The sequence below is a fragment of the Curcuma longa genome, chromosome 10 (genome assembly GCF_044706935.1).
Source record: "Curcuma longa cultivar G26 ecotype Majalengka, Jawa Barat chromosome 10, ITB_CL_G26_1.1, whole genome shotgun sequence".
In the NCBI taxonomy this organism is placed as follows: domain Eukaryota; kingdom Viridiplantae; phylum Streptophyta; class Magnoliopsida; order Zingiberales; family Zingiberaceae; genus Curcuma; species Curcuma longa.
In genome coordinates, this window is record NC_133870.1 from 3,477,651 (window position 1) to 3,496,016 (window position 18,366).

Sequence of the window (18,366 nt, forward strand, 5' to 3'; positions counted from 1 at the left end):
TGGATTGCTTAATAATATTATTCAGTTTATATAATCTATTTGAGTATTAAAATGGATGAGCTTGAGGAAGGGAATGGTGATCAAGTTGGGTTTTGTGATCTCCATGCAATTGGACGAATGAAGTCTGTAAGTGTTGTTACTGTCTGTTTTGTGTATAATGAACCATATCAAAGAATTGTTTGTTTCTTGTTAATCGAATTTGTATGTTCTCCATGCAAATCATCTCTTTGAAACTAATTCTCAGTGAACTAAAGGTGGTGTTGTATGATGTTTAATAACTTCTGTATAAGGTGAGTGACTTCAAATGAAGGTTTGCATTTCTCTTTATTCTTTTTATGTTTTTTTTTAAAATATTCATGTGGCTTATGATTATCATTCTTATTTTGCCCATCTCTGTTGAAAATGAATTTTATTGACTTTTCTTTGCCAGAAAATGGTGATGAATTATGCCATTTTTTTGATGAATTGTGTGCCTACTAACATCACTTTATCTCCATCTAAACTTCACTTCATCCTTTGTCTGATCTAATACTATTCTTCTCCTCATGTACATTTGTGTTTTTTTTCTTGACTCAATTGGTTAATCGATTTAAACTACGTTTAGTCTATTTATATCTTAATCAACTAACTCAATTAACTATTCTTGTAAATCTTACTCAATCCAATCCAACAATAAACTGTTCTTACAAATCTTACTCAATCCAATCTATTTTTTTTTTTTGATAATTCAGGTGTTTAAAATTCAATTAATTTTAGAGATGGATGGTTCTCTCTTTTGGTTCGTCTATTAAATAAATTTGGAAGCATAAATGACTCCTCGCTTAGTTGACTTGGATTTTTATCCTACTATAGGAAAATGCTACCTCTTCAACAAAAATAATGGTAGTAGTCCCATACGATCAGTCTCACGATCATCTATGATAAGATAAATCAGAAAACTGTAATTGATTCGAAAGAGAATATTATATCGACTTCGGATTTAATTTTTATTCATTTTAACAATTCTATTTATCGTAACTACGAAAATGCCACCTCAATCCAATCCAACGAATGCTCTTTCAGTCGACTTAATTCAAAACAAAAGCAGTGGACCATCCGATTGACTTAAGTATATTCACTTTCAATTAACTCAAGATCGTCCATCAGAGCCGTCGATGCGCGGGTATGGTCGGCGGGGATCGGACATGCGCCGTTGGATTAAGGTTAGGCCGTTGAAAATTTCTAGTGGACGAACTGATGTTGTCGGAACCGGGATCATCTCATCTGCATCTCCGTGGAGAGGGAGGAGGGAGGGGCAATGGCGATCTGCATGCCTAGCAGGTCGCTAAATCTCTATCGATGTTTCCGGTGCTCCTCCTCGTTGGGCTTCGCTTCTGATGCGATGGCGGTGGCGGTGGCGGTGGCGGTGGCGGTGGCCGGGAGAAAAGGGAAGATGAATAAGCCGTGCTTGCCCCCCATCAGTTGCAGCGCCCCCTTGGAACGGAGTCCTGAGGTCCAAGAGGTCAGTCAGTTGATTTCTTTAACAGCTTCTTTGGCACATTAAAATGGAGCTGGAATTCTGTTTCTAAAATTCAATTACGATCGAAAATCCAATCAAACTAGACCCCGTGTGTTTGATAATTCTCAAGAACCCTAATGCCAAATGATTCCGCCACTGGCTTGAGCATCTCAAACGGTTTGCCACCATGATGAAATCCCCCGTGTCAAGGAATTGATTCCCTATGTAGATCAAACACAAGAATTGGAAAAAAAATTAAATAAATTCTTAAAAGTTCTATTTATAATTGAAATATTCTTGTATAATGGAAATTGGTTAAAATAATAAGACTGAAATTCTAATTCCTCCATAGAAATAGAAACTCTAGAAACTACCCTTCAATTCTATTGTATGGAGAAACAAAAATGAAATCATCTCGCATAAAGCAAAGGAGATTGAATAGATATGCAAATCAGATTATAATCAGTTTTCACATCCAAACAATGGAGTTTATAAAATTACTGATTCCAATGTCAGCTCTATTTTTATTTTTTAATTTTTCTTGGGTGTGTTATTCCTCCTAATTGTTCAGTTTATCTTTTTTGACTGAACAATGTACAACTTTGGAATACAACTTGAATTGCCCTTAATAGAAAGAATAAAATTAGGAAGATAGGAAGAAAGTTCCTTTGTCTATACTTCTGTCCATTCCTCCTTTTTTGTTGTTCTCCTTTCTCTTGTTTTTCTTTAATGCTTGTTTAGATATGTAGTAGGGGTAGTGTTTGTACTCACTCATCAATTTGATAAACTACTCAATATGATAATGTAAAAGAAGAAACAAAAATAGGTGTTAATGTTTTCACCTCTGAATTATATGGAGGAGGACAAAAATATACTGTGAGCTTACTCTCTTTCATGTTAGATGCATCATCTTAGATTGAATCTTAGTTCAACCAGGCTGGATTTGATTGGTTAAGATGGTCACTTCTCTGACCATCACATTTTCTTCAATTACGAATGGTAGCTTGAGTTCTTAATATATTCCCTATTGATTAATGCCTCGGACTGTGACATGGTTGAGTTGGTTAGTGTGGGACAAACTTGTTGAAGTGGGCAAGGGTTGAATTTCGACAAAGTCGAAGCAATACCCTCCTCCGCAACTTTACTGCATCGTAACTAACTCATTTACCTCCTCATAGATGGTTGTGAGACTTACTATCTTTCATGTTAGATAGCATCATCTTATTGAAATGAGTCAAAATTAATTTAATAATAGGCCAGCAGTTTACTTTCAAAATGCACCTAATGTCCCGAGCGGTATCTTATTCCTCTTGGCCTCTTTCCATGATCACTGCTGGTCTTACTTCATGATGATAAGCTTATAGTTTTGGGAGACATGTGGAAGGTTACATTTTCAAAACCAATGCAGTGCAATGATGGCAACTGTTCAGACTCGTGCTACCTTTTCCTTAGTCAGAGAGATGACCGTTATGATGTCACAGTGTTAATTGTAAAGCTTAGAATAAGGAGTTACATGAGATTGTCATGATAGCTTTTGCTCTAACAAGAGCTACTACCCTGGTCGGTGGATCTCTAAGCACAAAGTTAACGAACTAGCCTTTGATAATCAACCCACGCTCTTCCACTAGGTTCAATTTCCAGTTGCAAGTCCTTGATCCATTACTCCTTGATATCGTCCATTTCATTTGTAGAAGTGTTGGTGCGATCGCGTCCCAAGTGGTTGAGTTGGGCCATGCAATTTTGACATGTTTGATAAAATAAAATATTTAAGTGAGGTTAATATTGGATTTAAATTAGTCCAAAAAAGGGTCAAAAGAAAAGGAAAGTCCAACTAGTGTTAGCAAATGTAGAAAGTCCAAGTAAAAGTTTAGATACTTGGTGAATGAAAAAGTTCAATAGGTGTTGGCAGATAAAAAGTATTGATAGGTCAAGATTGACCGGATACTCGACATATAAGAAACTCTGAAAGTAAATACTCTTGGAATATGAGATGTGAGAGTCTATGAGTAACATGTAATTTGATTTTGATTAAACTTTTTAATTATGTGTAGACTTGTCTCAGAAACAAGTTATTTGAGAGTTGTAATTGATGATTTAGTTGATTGGGGTTAATATTAATCGATTGGTATCATGAGTTGATCAAGTGATCAATTCTAAGATGTTTTGCTTGTAAACAAAAAAAAGTTCTATTTCAAACTGAGTCAATTGGATGTGAATTTAGTCTGAAAGAAGATTAGTTAATTGGGTAGAAGGAAGGAAGCTTAGTTGACTAAGTAGTCGACTAATGACCTACTCGCAAACACAAAGGATTTGTTTTGGGACGAGTTACTGAATTCATTCAATCAATACAGGCTGACTTAGTCGATAGGGTAGTCAATTGAAGACCTTCCCTTTGCAACAGCAAGTTTCTGATTAGAGTGGAGTTGACTAGGCAGACAACTGAAGAGTACAACACATAGGTAGGATAGGATGAGAGACTAAAGAAAGGAAAATACTTAATGAGAACCCTAGGATTGATGCAGAGATGCACTGCATTAACCTCCTGCAAATATAAGAATTGGTCACAATATTTGTTGAAAGAACAATAAAACCCAAAACTAGTTGAGAATTGAGGAAGGTAAAGGAAATACAAATACTAGAGGTGTTGCTTCTAGGAGGAACAACTTTCATAGGTAGGAGATGGTTTTGCTCGAGGAGATGACTAGCATTTGTTTCATTGTATGTGATCAGTTTTTAAATACACTCGAGGTTAGCTTGCAGAAACAAGTGCACTGCATAGAATTTCAAGGTTTTTTTTTTCAGAAACTAGCAAATGCCGATATCCAGGCATATTTGAATTCAGCTTGTATCTTTTGTTGTGCTCTATGCAAACTGTATCATTATTACTTTTGTTTGTTATTAATTTTGTTCCAATTGCTGTTCAATTCTACAAAAACATCCCCATATAACTAGTGCTCTAAATTCTAGAATCATAATTCCTTGATTAGGGATTTGGAATTCTGTGTGAACCCTGCAATGGCAGAGGATGGTTGCTGTGTGACTTTTGCAAAGGCAAGAAGAACAATGTGAAGACCGAGACTAGTCGAATTTACCGACGTTGCCCAACCTGCAAAGCTGTAAGTTCACAGAAAATATTCACTCAAAGCAACTTCATCAATCGACAGTATGAACAACAACGATGAAATTATTCAGTGGATCATTTTAGAATCATGAAATTATGTAATCATTCTTTGTCTTTCAGGTAGGTTACATTCTCTGTTCAGAATGCAAAGTTTTCAAGTGCATTACATTCCCAGACTATTCTGATGGTGAGCTATGACTATTTAAGGAACTGGTAAGGAACTGCTGTCTATATTCTACGTTAACGTGAATTTTTAACATGCTATTTTCAGATTGCTCTTACTATAATAAGAAATAAAACGAGTTGTTCATCGATTGTTAATTTATATGCTATGTTTTGAAAATTCCCAAAGTGATTGGAAGGCATTTTGAAAGCAGAAGGCATTTTGCTACAAATCTTTCACACTAGTGAACATCAAAGGCAACCTATTTTTTTCCTTTCCAAAAGACTACATTTCTTAACAAGTTTTTCTATGATTTTTAGGCATCCTCAAGATTATCCAAAACATCGGTTGCCTCCCAAATCTTTTAATTAAACAGACTATTGAAGAAATTCTTAAAAGAAGGAAAATTGTTGCATTATATTTTGCCCAAACACAGAGAAGCATGCAAATTCCATTTAACACAATTTCATCTAAAACTAGAGCATCAGTAGATCAGGAAGCATGCAGTCCCAGTTTCTGATTTCTAAGTCAAAAAAAAGGGGGGAAATCTCGTCGCAGCTCCTTGATCAAGCTAAAAAAAAGAGAGGAGCTGGTTTTTGGTTCGATTTTTTTTTTTAAATTTTTGTTTGTTTTACCAGAGAAGAAGACGGGAAAAGAGAAAGGGTCGGTTAGTGTCATCGAGCCTTGGTTTTGGGGAGGAGAGGCCTGTTGTAGGAGGATGAGTCACGGCAAGGCGAGGAAGCGACGGCGGCGGCGGGGCCGTGGTCGGCGAAGAGCACGAGAAAGGCGTCGAGGGTGAAGTCGCCGAAGCGGCCCTCGTCGCGGTGGAGGGCGTCGAGGACGCAGCGGAAGAAGGGCGGGTCGCAGGGGAGGGCGAGGCCCCCGGGGGAGGGGCCGGGGAAACCGTACTCCTCCTCCGCGCGCCGGAGGAAGGCGGCGAAGACCGGGAGGTTCAGGAACCGGGTGGGGATCACGAAGCGCTGCCGATCCGGCCCCACGTAGACGGCTAGGAAACCCGGAGGCGGATCGCCGACGAGGCGGCGGAGGCTGAGCGCCCGCCACCGCCGCATGACCTGCTTCAGCTGCACTATTTGCCGGATCTTCTCCACCTTCATCGCCGTCCCCGTCGTCTCTCTCTCTCTCTCTCTCACAGGAGGGCCGCTAGAGGAGGAGCAGGAAGGAGGGAGGTAGGTTTTACTTTATAGGGCAAAGGACCTTGGAACAGAGAGAGGCTACAAACCTAGTGTCTAGCTACTACTTTACTATCAAAATACTCTATTTCTTTTAGTATCTTATTAATATTAAATTACTTTTTAATATTTTTATTTTACTTTTTAATCAGATAAAAATCTTGCTAATGGAGAGAAATTAAATTTTAAAGAATATCATGAAAATGCTGTACTATGTGCATAAGGAAATTTTAAATGTCTTCCATAATTGGGAAGTAAAACTTTCTCTCTCTTTTTAAAAATGTATATAATAAATTTTTTCTCATTTATCTATAAATAAAATTTTAAAATATTCATTTTTAATGAGATTATAATTATAATTTTTTTAATTATTACTTCGAGTACTTCACACTTGTGTGGGAGCAAGTAAAACTTTCTCCTTGTTCTTATTTTAATTTTGTTCGTAAGTTATAAATATTGTAGTATTTTAAAGTTTCTATATTATCCGATTTCTTTTGTATTGGAATTTTAGTCTTCATTAATGATTTTTTTTCTCCCATCTTGGGGAAATGAAATAGGCTTTATTTTTTTTTCAAAGAATTAAGTAAAAAAAATTATTATTTTGAAAGATTGTGTTAACTAACTCAAAATAGATAAGTACTATTGTAACTCAAATATAATGCTCATTATTTTTGACTAGGGCAACAAGATTGACTTGGTAGATAGAATGCGCAAGTTTAATCGATTGAGTTAAACTAATCAATCAAGTCAAATGGATCCATCGTGATGGGTTAGTCAGATCAAACAAATTAATCAAGTTGGTCATGCATAGTACAATGAGAATAAGCTAAGTGGATTACTCCAAAACAAGTTAGATGACCATATAAATCATGCAAATTGATTATAAAAAAATATGTATTAAAAAAAGAATTAAACGTAAATTAAAACATTAAAATCATTTTTTATTTTTATTTGTTCCTAATCTCATCTCATTCAAATTCCATTTTATTCCTTTCATAGAGAGGAGCTTTGTGGGTTAGAGAGCTAGAGGTTTAAGATTTAGGGTAATTTAGAGAGGGGTGCTTGGATTGGATTGCTTATTAAAGCTCAAGAAAGAGCTTAGTGGATTTAACGAGTTGAAGATTTGAAGGCATGAGAGCCAAGAGAGATTACATTGAAAGTGTAATCTTCGAAGGCTAAATTATGAAAATGGTGGTTTTGGTGCTCTATATTTGTTAGTAAATACATGCATTTTGTTTTGTTTTAAAGCACTAGAGTTTCAAAATATTCATGCGTATTTTATTTTGACACTCTAAAATAAAATTATCATAATTTACGAATGTTGGTTAGCATATGGTGCTTGTAAATATGATATGGATTCATTTTGGAATCATGAGGTTTAGATCATGATTTACTCTTACAGATTAGCATAAAATATTTGTAAATATGATCAAGATCATTTTTGAATTATTAGGAGGATCAATTGGAAATTGACATATACATATCACATTTCATGTAATTTTCATGCTACATATCCATATCTTTGTCTATGTGATTAAAAGGACATTGATATTTTGATTACTTTTAGGACTTGTTATAATTATATTATAGTAATTATGACCTATGTAGTCCTATACCAATAGAGTTAATAGACCAGATTATTTTACAGGAGTATTCCTTATCCATAAAGTTTAACATTGTTGTTAACGTCAACTAAGGATTGCTCGTGTGTTATATACAAATAATATGTAGCCTAAGTGTAAGATTGTTGAATTTTATCTCTATTTGGTAGGCTTACATGTTGCTTGTAGACATGCGGATGTATACCATTAAGAGAACCAAATCTATTAAGTGATCTAACTAATCCTTATGGCGGGTTTGAGTTATTGGATGTGGAGTTCATATGTGTAGAACCCATTAATCCGTACTGTTATCATTAATGGGGTGATAACGGATGAATTCATATATATAGGATATGATCCCTGTTGGATTTTATATTTTGATAGATCTCTACGCTCCTCATCAATGAAGAGATTATAACACTGCTAACCTAATTCCTTCGAAAGACCATCCTCCTTGTTCTTCTTCTTCTTCAGTAGGATCTTGACTTTGTGAACGATGTTTATAGAGGTGATGATAATTCTGCTATATTTAGGTTCATCGTCTCTATTTCGACAATTTAATTTTGTTGCTTCGCTATAGATTTTGATGAAACTAGATCCTTGTGCATGTGTTGTTTTCCTTTATTCGAGTTCATAATATTTAGAATTCATGCAATTAGAAAAATAATTCGAGTCACTTAATATGGATTCAAGTTGATTGAACCTACTTTGAGTCAATTAGAAATATTGCCCATTGGTAGAAGAGTTTGCGATATTATCAAATTGAGTTGATTGACACAATTTGAATCAACTAAAATAAATTTGAGTCAATTAGATGAGTGTTGAGTCAATTCTCTAGTCGCACAACCAATCCTAGACAATCTATACTCAAATTAATAAACTCAAGATTTTCACATATCTTTGGTTACTTATCCAAGGTTGATCAATGACGATGTTGTATGTCATCCAAGTTTGACCTCCTCAATCTTCAAATTGCATCATATCCTACACACTAATTATGCATACAATCGAATACACATTTAACTTAAATTGTATTCTTCACAATGATATGATATTGTTCACTTTGGACTTAAGTCCTCGTGGTTTTATTTTTGGATTCAACTCAAAAGACCTTTTGCAAATGGAGATATCCTCCATCTTATAAATCGATCATCTTTTCTATGTATTTTCAATGTGGGACTTTGATTGTATCCCAACAATCCTCTCCTCAAATAAAGGACCACTGGGAGCCCCTACCATTATTCTTTATTTTTTCCTGAGGGTCTTCATATGAGACCACATAGATCATGCTCTGATACTACTGTTAGTACCGATAGAATCAACATATCTCCATAACGGTATGATATTATCCACTTTGATCCTAAGACAAAAATAATTAAAATTTTAGATCGAGCTTCCCTCTCAAACTTAGCTCTGGCTTAATCCCATAAAATCTCACACCATCGAGTTTAGATACCTTTAAGGAGGTGATGATTTTTTTTATTGTGATAGATTTTCTAACTTAAATGTCAATATTTGTCCCTCTTTATTATACATCATAATATTTATCTCTTGGCATAATGCAATAGTAAGAGACGGGCTGGGTAAGCCATGTAACAAGGGTTCAATTCTCTCAAAAGGCATATCATACGAGGTAGTAACAAAAGTTTGGTTTGGTCTTTTTCCGTTTTCATTTTCTTATTTTCTAGAAATTACTGTTTGCTTTGTGTTTTTCAATCTCATTCTCTCTGGAAAATGAGAAGTCATTTTCTAAGAAAATAGAAAATGACAAAATATCATTTTCTGTGGAGAATGGAAACTGCGGCTGGCAAATAGAAAACGCGAAAACGTGGCTACAGTAACATCGCACGCCCTAACCCTGATCGCATAACTCCAAATTTCTCCCTGACGCCGCAACCTCATCGCACAACTCCTTTTCTTCGACACCGCAACCTCATCACAACTCCTTTTCTCCCTTGACGCTGCAACCTCATCGCACAACTTCTTTTCTCCCCGACGCCGCAACCTCCCCTACACACGATCCTTTTCGGTTTTCCCTTCCTCGCGCAAGCAAGCCGACGCCGCAACCCTCCTCGTGGGTCTTTTCCTCCACGCGCGACGCCACAACCCTCTCCTTCCTCCTCAGGTCTGTCGACGCCACTCATCCCTCCTCCTCGCGATTTAGTCGGCGTCAAGGTTCCATCACATTCTCCTCTATAGGTTCCCAAACGACCTTGATTTTGCTGGATCCGGAGCAGAGGGACCTAGGTGCGGCAACTCTCAGGTAAGGTTGTGCATAGGTTTTATTTTTCCAATGGATTTTGTCGTGAGGTGTTCATGGTTAGATGATTGCTAGGTTGGGGCTTTTGGATCTTGATACCTTTGCCGAGGGTTTCCATTGGGCAGAAGAGTTGCTGCCAACACACCGTCTCAGGTAAGGATCAAGTGGGTTTTTCTGTATTAACTCAGAAGGTTGTGAACTTGGAAATGTTGTCTTAGATGTTTTATGCTACACTTACATTCACTAATGGTAGTAATATTATCTCAGTTATACAGTGATATAAGTATAGTTAGCATACTAAGTAGGATCAGCACATTAGTTGACATGATTAAAAATGAATAACATTCTTATTCTTAAAATGGTTGGGATCATGTTATTAACGACTCATTGTTGAATTACTATATCTAATCGGTGTTGAATTACTGTATCTAATCGGCTTCTCTTTATATTTGTTATTTTTGTTGTAACCATAGATTCTCTTTATCTAATCGGCTTCTATTTCTGTAACATTTGAAAACTATTTAGTGTCAAATTCTTATGCTATTTTTGACCAGCATAAGTTTGGATTTAAGTTCCAGTATCTAAAAATTCTTATGTTGTTTTTAACATTGACAATTTTTTAGAGAATACATTATGGGAGGGCATAATCCCAGTATCGAAATGGAGAAGTATGAGTGGTCCAAGGCTAATGTTGTCATGTTTGTCGATATCATTTACGAAAAAGTGAAGCAAAATAAGTTACAAACATCTACCTTTACTAATACGGTTTGGGATGAGATCAACAAAGAATTATATCAAGCTACGAAGAAGAATTATGGTGTAGAAAGGCTCAAAGGTAAATGGAATTGTCTACGCACAAGACAACGACTTTTTGCTGCATTGCTTGCGCATACTGGTGTCACAATGGATCCAGACACCGGTAAAGTGAATGCTCCAAAGGAAGTGTGGGCAGAATTTTATCTGGTAAATATTTTTATCCATTTAAATATATATTTTTATTGTATATTTGTGTATAATAAAAAATGCTAATTTTTGTAATCAATGGTACAGAAAAATAAAAAGGAGTACAAGTCAATACGAAAGGAAGGTTGTGATCATTTTCACATTCTTAGTGAAGTTTTCAGTGGGACAACTGCAACAGGTGATATGCATAGGGCTTCTACTCAATTGCCTCCCACATCTAATGAAGAGAGAGAGCTCGAAGAAGCATTCATTAATAGAGGTGTTAACTCATATGTTGAAGTGGTTGTTGACGAGAATGAGGACGTTGGAGGGGAACCTAACAATCGACGACGTCGTAGTATAGAATCATCTGATAGTCATCGACATAAAGATCCTAAACTTTCAAAATATGATGCTTGTATGGACAAGTGGAGTAATACCTTGCAACAGCTGAGTGAAGAATCTATTGCTAGGCAAAAATACCTGGATTTGAGGGCTGCTAAGTTAGAACGTGAACAAGATATATCGTGCTCTTCTGGAACGAGCGTGTTCAGTGATCCTTACTCTATTGACATGTGCATGCAAATTTTAAATCAGATGGATAATTTATCTACCCAAGTGTACACAAAAGCTATAGAAGCTTTTCAATTACTTGGTCTACGAGAAATTTTCATGAAAATTCCATCAAATAGGAGGGTTGAATGGTTGGATTGCCTCAATCTTGAGCACGTGTAGGGTCATATGTTGACAAGTTCATGGGGATTGCTTTTATTACCTAGCTGAAGACTATTTAAGTAATGGTGTTTTTTTGATGTTGTGGCTTGAATGTTTAAGACATGTTTGATATTTTGTGACTTGAATGTTTAAGACATATTTGATATTTTAAAATTTAATGTTGAAGACTATGTCGAGCTATTCAATTTGAATTGTTTATTGGTTTGAGATAAATCTGTGTGTTGATTTTAATATCGATTTGTGAATTGTTTATTGGTTTGAGATAAATCTATAATTAATTTTATGCATGTGTGTGTTGATTTTAATATCAATTTGTTGCAGATCGATCATGTCAAACTCTAATGATGAATATGATGAATTAGGCCAGATATCAATTTGCTTATAGTTTTGGGTCTCGCAAATGATTTTTTTCATGACATGACTCAATTTCTTGGATATATTGATCGGATGTCGTGTTGGACTTCATCTCTTACTGGAGGATGTATATTCAAGAAATACTTGATGGGCACCCCCAAGTTTGCTTTGATAATTTTCATATGTCAAAACATGTGTTTGTGAATTTTTGTAGGACATTAAAAGAGATGAATCTATTACAAGATGAAAAGAAAGTTACAGTTGAAGAAGTGTGCTATGTTCTTACTAATCATCGGGCATAACACACGACATCGAATATGTGCAGATCGATTTCAACATTCATTGTACACTTGTAGCAAGTGGTTCAAATGAGTTTTACGAGCTGTTTGTACATTGAGCACATATATTATTCGGTCGTATGAACACAATGACGCCCATCCTCACATATTGAACAATCCAAAGTGGTTTTCGTATTTTAAGGTATGTATTGTACCCTAATGTATCTAGTTACATTTACAATATATCCTTACTAAAACATTGTGTATTTTTAGAATTGTCTTGGAGCTATCGATGAGACTCACGTATCAGCATGGACACCGACATCAATTTAGGTATCTTTTCGTGATAGAAATGTTATTGTTACACAAAATGTGATATGCTTGCATGCGACTTTGATATGCTTTTTACATTTATGTATACGGGCTGGGAGGGGACAACAAATGATTCCAGGGTATTCATAGACGCATTGATAAGACATGAAAATAGTTTTCCTAAACCTTGCTGTGGTAAATAATAAAAAAAACTCTCTATGTATATTCATTTGAGTTTGTGTTTTAAATTATTAATATGGAAATACTATCACAGATTAATTTTATCTAGTTAATTCGGGTTACCCAAATATGTTAGGGTTTCTCATTCCGTATCGAGGTCGACGCTATCACGTGAGAGATTATTGGTGCTAAGGCAGACCAAGGGAGAAGGAAGAGTTATTCAATTATAGGCATAACATATAATTGGTTTCAAATATGCCAAGGCATGTCATAATATTATAGAGTGATGCATTGGTTTCAAATTTTAAAAGATATGACAAACTATCCAATTACTAGGTAAAAATTAATTCCAGTTGCATGTTGTGCGGTACATAATTTCATACGTCAACATCATGCAATGGATAATTTATTTATGGAATACTCTTCTGATGATATGCTCATGTCTGGATTTGAAGATGATTTTGGTGATAATCCAATTGATCCAAGTCAAACAGCTTAGATGAGACATGTACGTGATGAAATTACAAGACATATCTGGAATGATTTTATAGAGCATCATCTGTAATTAGCTAATGTCTAATTTCATCCTTTGTGTCTCTTGATTTTGTTATGAATGATTGTTATGATTGGTTGTTTTTATTTCTGAGTTTTGTTTAAAGTTGCCAATAGAGGTGAATGGTGGTAAGGTATTTTCTTATATTGCATATTAGAAGGTTAGATTTTGCCTCCTTGTATGATTTTTTTCTTTTCTATGAATAAGATAGTCTTTTTATTAAAAAAATTATTTTGTTTATAATTTTTCATATTAACAAACTAAATATATTTTTCAATTTTCTTTTTTAAAAATAAAAAATAGTATATTATATCAAACGTATTTTCTATTTTCTAAAAATTAGATCAGAAAATAGACAAACAGAAATAAAAAATAAAAAAATTTAAATCAAACACCCCCTAAATTTCTAGGTAGGTCCATTTCACATACTCAAATTTTAAAATTCCAAAAATACACAATATTTTTTTATTATATCTTTTTTTTTTCAACGTTCAAAATTTCTCTTTCTATACTCAAATATGTTTCCACCTGTATTTACGTTGTCAATTTCAAATTTAAGAAAATGTTATGAAGGATTTTAAAATTATATTGATTTTGATTGCAAGTGATTCTGAATTTTCTACGTTTATTAGTCAGTTTTATTTGAAATTGATTGAGGACATATCCATTCGAAAATTTAAAAGTTTAATATTTTTTGAATCAGAGGAGTCTTAAGAATCCATTGGTGATGTTGGTTAGTGAATACCATTTTCATAAGTTTTATAATTAGTTTATGATAAATTTTATCAAGTCTTTATGAATTCATTATTCTTAATTTATACCATTGAATTCAAATCTAAAGATATAAATATATTAAAGAGTCTTCGTGTACATGAATACATTGATTTTGATTTGAAATGATTCAAAATTTTTTAAGTCAATTTTATTTGAAACTATATGATAAAATTAGAGAATTCTGAATTACTTCAAATAAAAAACTATATATTCTTACCAACCTTCTTCATATATCGATGTCCTAAATTTGATAGTGTAAATTGAGAACAGTAAAATTTTAAATAAATAGAATAAAAATTTGAATTTATAAAAAAGATAGGAGTTAACTGCAAAGCACTATGTATGTTTGAAAATTTAAAATTTGAATACATGAAATAGTTAATACTCAATCTTGCTCACGTGGAGTTTTCCATTTGAATTGGATTTATTATTATTATTAAAAATAATATTAATAGCGAAAGAAAATTATACTTCGAAGCCGTTTGCTGGTGGGCTCGCGAGATTCCCTATCCCTGTACACCACGTCACCCCCAGTTTGACCGGACCCACGTGAGAATCCAGATGCAGGGGGCAGTTACCTCGCTCTTTGTCGGCCACTCGGCCAATTAATTATTAAAACCCTCCAGAGTTTGCATTAATCACACGTTTGCCCTTCCTCAGGCCGCACGGTAAGAAGGCTAGATCGTAATTTCGGTCGACGGCGGTGGTAATTTCATTCGCGCGTGGACCGTTTCCCGAGTCTCCCAACGGCCGTAACTTGCGGTTAACGGCCGTTTCCACGAGGCTGCAGTGCACGTAGATTATTTGACGGATTCTGGATAAAATCCGCAATAGAAAAAGGACTACGGTGGAGCACGGAGTCAGTAACGATTTACTATTTAATTTAATTTAGACAAATAACCAAATATGGTCAAGTTGGCGTACGGCGTGTGATCTTGGAGCACCTTCCGAGAAGATTTTTAAACGTGAACCTGAACGAGATTTCAAACGGCAAACTGACTTTCTGTCACCATGAAATAAAATAAAATACGGTAAATTCTCAAAGACGCACTTTTAAAAGGGGCAGGCGGGCAGGCGGGCAGGCGGGCAGGCGGGCAGGCGGGCAGGCGGGCAGGCGGGCAGGGCTCGAGCATCTTAAAGACCTTAGATAATTTTTTTTAAAAATAATTATAATTATTAAAAAAAAAAATTTCTCATCTTTTTTTTATTTAGATTTGAAACTGATAATGATGGATTTAATTTTTTTTTTTAAATAAATTAAAATATTAATTTTTAAAATAATTTTTTTATATAAAATTAAATTTTTTAACTTTTTGAGATGTAAAATTATTGATTAAATTTTCATATTCAAGTTTTAATAATATTTTTTTAATTGATAATATTATTAAATTATTTAATCTTTCTTGAGACATAGTTGAACGTAAATAAGACTTTATTAATTTTAATTTTGAAAAATTTCTTTCCAGAATCATATTTTTTAGCAAACATATTTATATTTAAATAATAATAAAAAAAATAAGTCCCTACTATTTTATGGAAATAAAAATATTTTAAAGTTAAATAATAATAAAACCTATTTTATGTCTTATAATTTTAATCTAATGATATTTCAAAGTTCGACAAATGACCTGCGAAATTTGAAACTAGAATTATTATATTGATGAAATTTCACCATAATTAAAATATAAAAGTAATTTAGTAAATAAAGATGAACTATTCAGAATAAATTTTTTTTTAAAATTTTAAGAATAAAAATGAAATATGAAGATAAATCACAGGTAACATAACAAGTCTGAAATTTTTAATTTTTTCTAACGTGAACTATAAAGATTACAAGTTTACAACAGAAATTATTGATAAGAAAATAAGAAATTAACAGAAGCATAAAAAAGAAAATTTGATAGGGAAATGAGGAAGGCAATACCTTTATGTCTTAAGATCACTGAAAAATATGTAACAAAGGATCTTAATTCTGATCGTTCCTCTCCTTACGCCCCTTGTGATGACTTCGGAAATGTCTTGAAGAGAGAAAACAAACTATTAAATGAGTAAACTGTTTGAAGTTGGACAAAATAGGTTATTAGGTTAACAAGAAAGGAGAAGAGGAATATAAAGAAACTAATAAATTAGAGTTTTGAGAATTGAGAAATATTAAATATATTGGAATCATGCCAAAATCTTTACGAAATCCAATGACCATGCCAAATCTCTACAAAATCCAATAAAGATATTTTAATAATTTTTTATTCTCTCAATATATATATATATATATATATATATATATATATATATATATATATATATATATATATATATATATATATATATATATATAATAAGGCCCTAATAAAATTGGGGCCTTAGGTATAAGCTTTAATGGCCTATGCCTAAAGCTGACCCTGCTTTAAATTTAATTTTGTCCAAAAAAAAAGCATCTAAATTTAAAAATATTCAAAAGACTCTGATTTTACTTCTCCTATAATCGTTACTTCATTGTGATTTTTCAATGCATCTAAGTTATATTTTAATTAAAAATTTATTCATTGGCTTGGATGACACGTTGAGCCCGATGCTTACTGTTTCCTTTCTTATTTTACACGTAATTTGTACTATCATAAAATACTCACGAAAATTCAACAGAGTAAAAATATAGACGAGAAGAAAAATTAAGTAAACCCTAAAAGGTAATCTAATTTTCGATGCCACTTAAACTTTAAAGACTAGTTGTTCCTTGAAGAAGGTTTAACATAACAGTCCGCTTGGCTTTTTTTTTATCGATTCTTTTCAAGATTTTTTCATGTAAATTTCTGATTTATTTGTTTATTTATATTGATTATAATAGAAAATATTGCTTTAGAGTTCTTTTTTTCTATTTCTATATAGTCGAGGTTTTTGTAAACTAAATACAATCATCGATCTAATTATAATATGGTTAGTTTTCTTATATGAGATATTCAATGCGTAGCAAACAAAAAAATATATTATATATTTAGAAATTTAAATTTCTACAACTTATCAGTAGTGTTATTTACAATTGGGTGTCAAAAATTTAAAATTTGAAAGATTACAGTAGTTCGAAACCATAACATAGTGATGTTGAAAATTATATTCCAACACCATTTCGATTCTGAATTATTTAAGTTCTAGCACCACTCTGGTGCTAAAGTTTCTATTGTGGTGTTGATGATTTAAATTCAACATCATATCACTACAAAAATATAGGGTATTAGCAACAAAAATCAGCGACGAATATTTTTCATCGCAAATTGGCGACGAAATATATTTTCGTCACCATTGCAACGAATTTTGCGATGAAAATAATTTAGTTGCGGAAGTTGCGATGTAATAATTTTCGTCAGGAAAATCATCACAAAACTAACGTTTGTCGCAAAAATCATCGCTATTCGATAACAAATCCAGAATTCATCGTCAATTTGGCGATGAATCACCGATTCATCGCAAACCTTTGGCGATGAAGGCGATGAATCCTTAGTTCGTGGCCAAATTTGTTGGGAATCCTATGCGATAAAAATAAAATTTTCACAGTGGATCCCTTGAGCGATCCATGTGAAAAATCCGTATAAGTTAAATCTACAAAATCCTATCTAATAGAATTCACCTTTGTTGCGTGCCCTTCGCTTATCCCGCTTGTCCAAGGTATGTTGGATCTCTTGCACGTTCAAGTGTACGTGCCTTTATGCGTATCCACACTAACACTCTTGCACCTTTTGGAGAAGACTTAGGTTGTGCTAGCAACCTTCCTTTTCGATGTTGATGGAAAATTCTCCGAAAGCTTCGTAAACTCTCGGCGGCAAAACCCTAATTTCCGACAATGAATTATGATGACCAAAACCAATTTCCGGCCACCAAAATTGCTCCGATTTCAAAAACCTTGTTCCCTCTCCGACAACCAATCCGCCAGTGAACTTCTCTATTTGGCAACAAGAAACAGAATCATCTCTGTTCGACAACAAGAAGCAGATGTATCTCTGTTCGGCAACAAGAAACAGAAGCTATCTTTGTTGTTCGGCAACAAGGAGAAGAAGTATCTCTGTTCGGCTACAAGGAGAAGAAGTATCTCTGTTCGACAACAAGGAGAAGAAGTATCTCGGTCGATAAGGAGAAGAAGTATCTCGGCAGTAAGGAGGAGGAGACACCCGCGCTTGGGAAGAAGAAGGAGATTGGCTAGGGTTCCGGCTGAAAAATCTAGATAAAACTTGTATTCATGCTTTTTGATACAACATATATATATATATATATATATATATATATATATATATATATATATATATATATATATATATATATATATATATATATAGTCCTGATCTCCTGCGCGACCCACTGTACGCGACACCTGCGCACCGCTCCGACCCACCGCCGTTTCCACCGCCGTCGCGCCGCC

At 34.1% G+C, this 18,366-nt stretch overlaps 3 protein-coding genes and 1 pseudogene across 3 annotated transcripts; 3 read left to right on the forward strand and 1 right to left on the reverse strand.

The window, feature by feature from the left end:
* The first annotated feature begins 1,237 nt into the window (after positions 1–1,237).
* LOC141836749 (uncharacterized) lies at positions 1,238–4,940 on the forward strand. Its single transcript, XM_074724273.1, has 3 exons — positions 1,238–1,501; positions 4,486–4,614; positions 4,740–4,940. The coding sequence occupies exons 1-3, from the start codon at positions 1,298–1,300 to the stop codon at positions 4,815–4,817; spliced, it is 411 nt and encodes a 136-aa protein (XP_074580374.1). The 5' UTR covers positions 1,238–1,297; the 3' UTR covers positions 4,818–4,940.
* A 201-nt stretch (positions 4,941–5,141) lies between these two features.
* LOC141836664 (auxin-responsive protein SAUR15-like) lies at positions 5,142–5,928 on the reverse strand. Its single transcript, XM_074724172.1, has one exon. It carries the CDS (start codon positions 5,895–5,897, stop codon positions 5,457–5,459), a length of 441 nt encoding a protein of 146 aa, XP_074580273.1. The 5' UTR covers positions 5,898–5,928; the 3' UTR covers positions 5,142–5,456.
* Positions 5,929–10,466: 4,538 nt separating this feature from the next.
* Positions 10,467–11,570, forward strand: LOC141835713 (L10-interacting MYB domain-containing protein-like). Its single transcript, XM_074723086.1, has 2 exons — positions 10,467–10,796; positions 10,884–11,570. The coding sequence occupies exons 1-2, from the start codon at positions 10,467–10,469 to the stop codon at positions 11,508–11,510; spliced, it is 957 nt and encodes a 318-aa protein (XP_074579187.1). The 3' UTR covers positions 11,511–11,570.
* A 268-nt stretch (positions 11,571–11,838) lies between these two features.
* On the forward strand, positions 11,839–12,657 carry LOC141835799 (uncharacterized; annotated as a pseudogene).
* Positions 12,658–18,366: the final 5,709 nt, after the last annotated feature.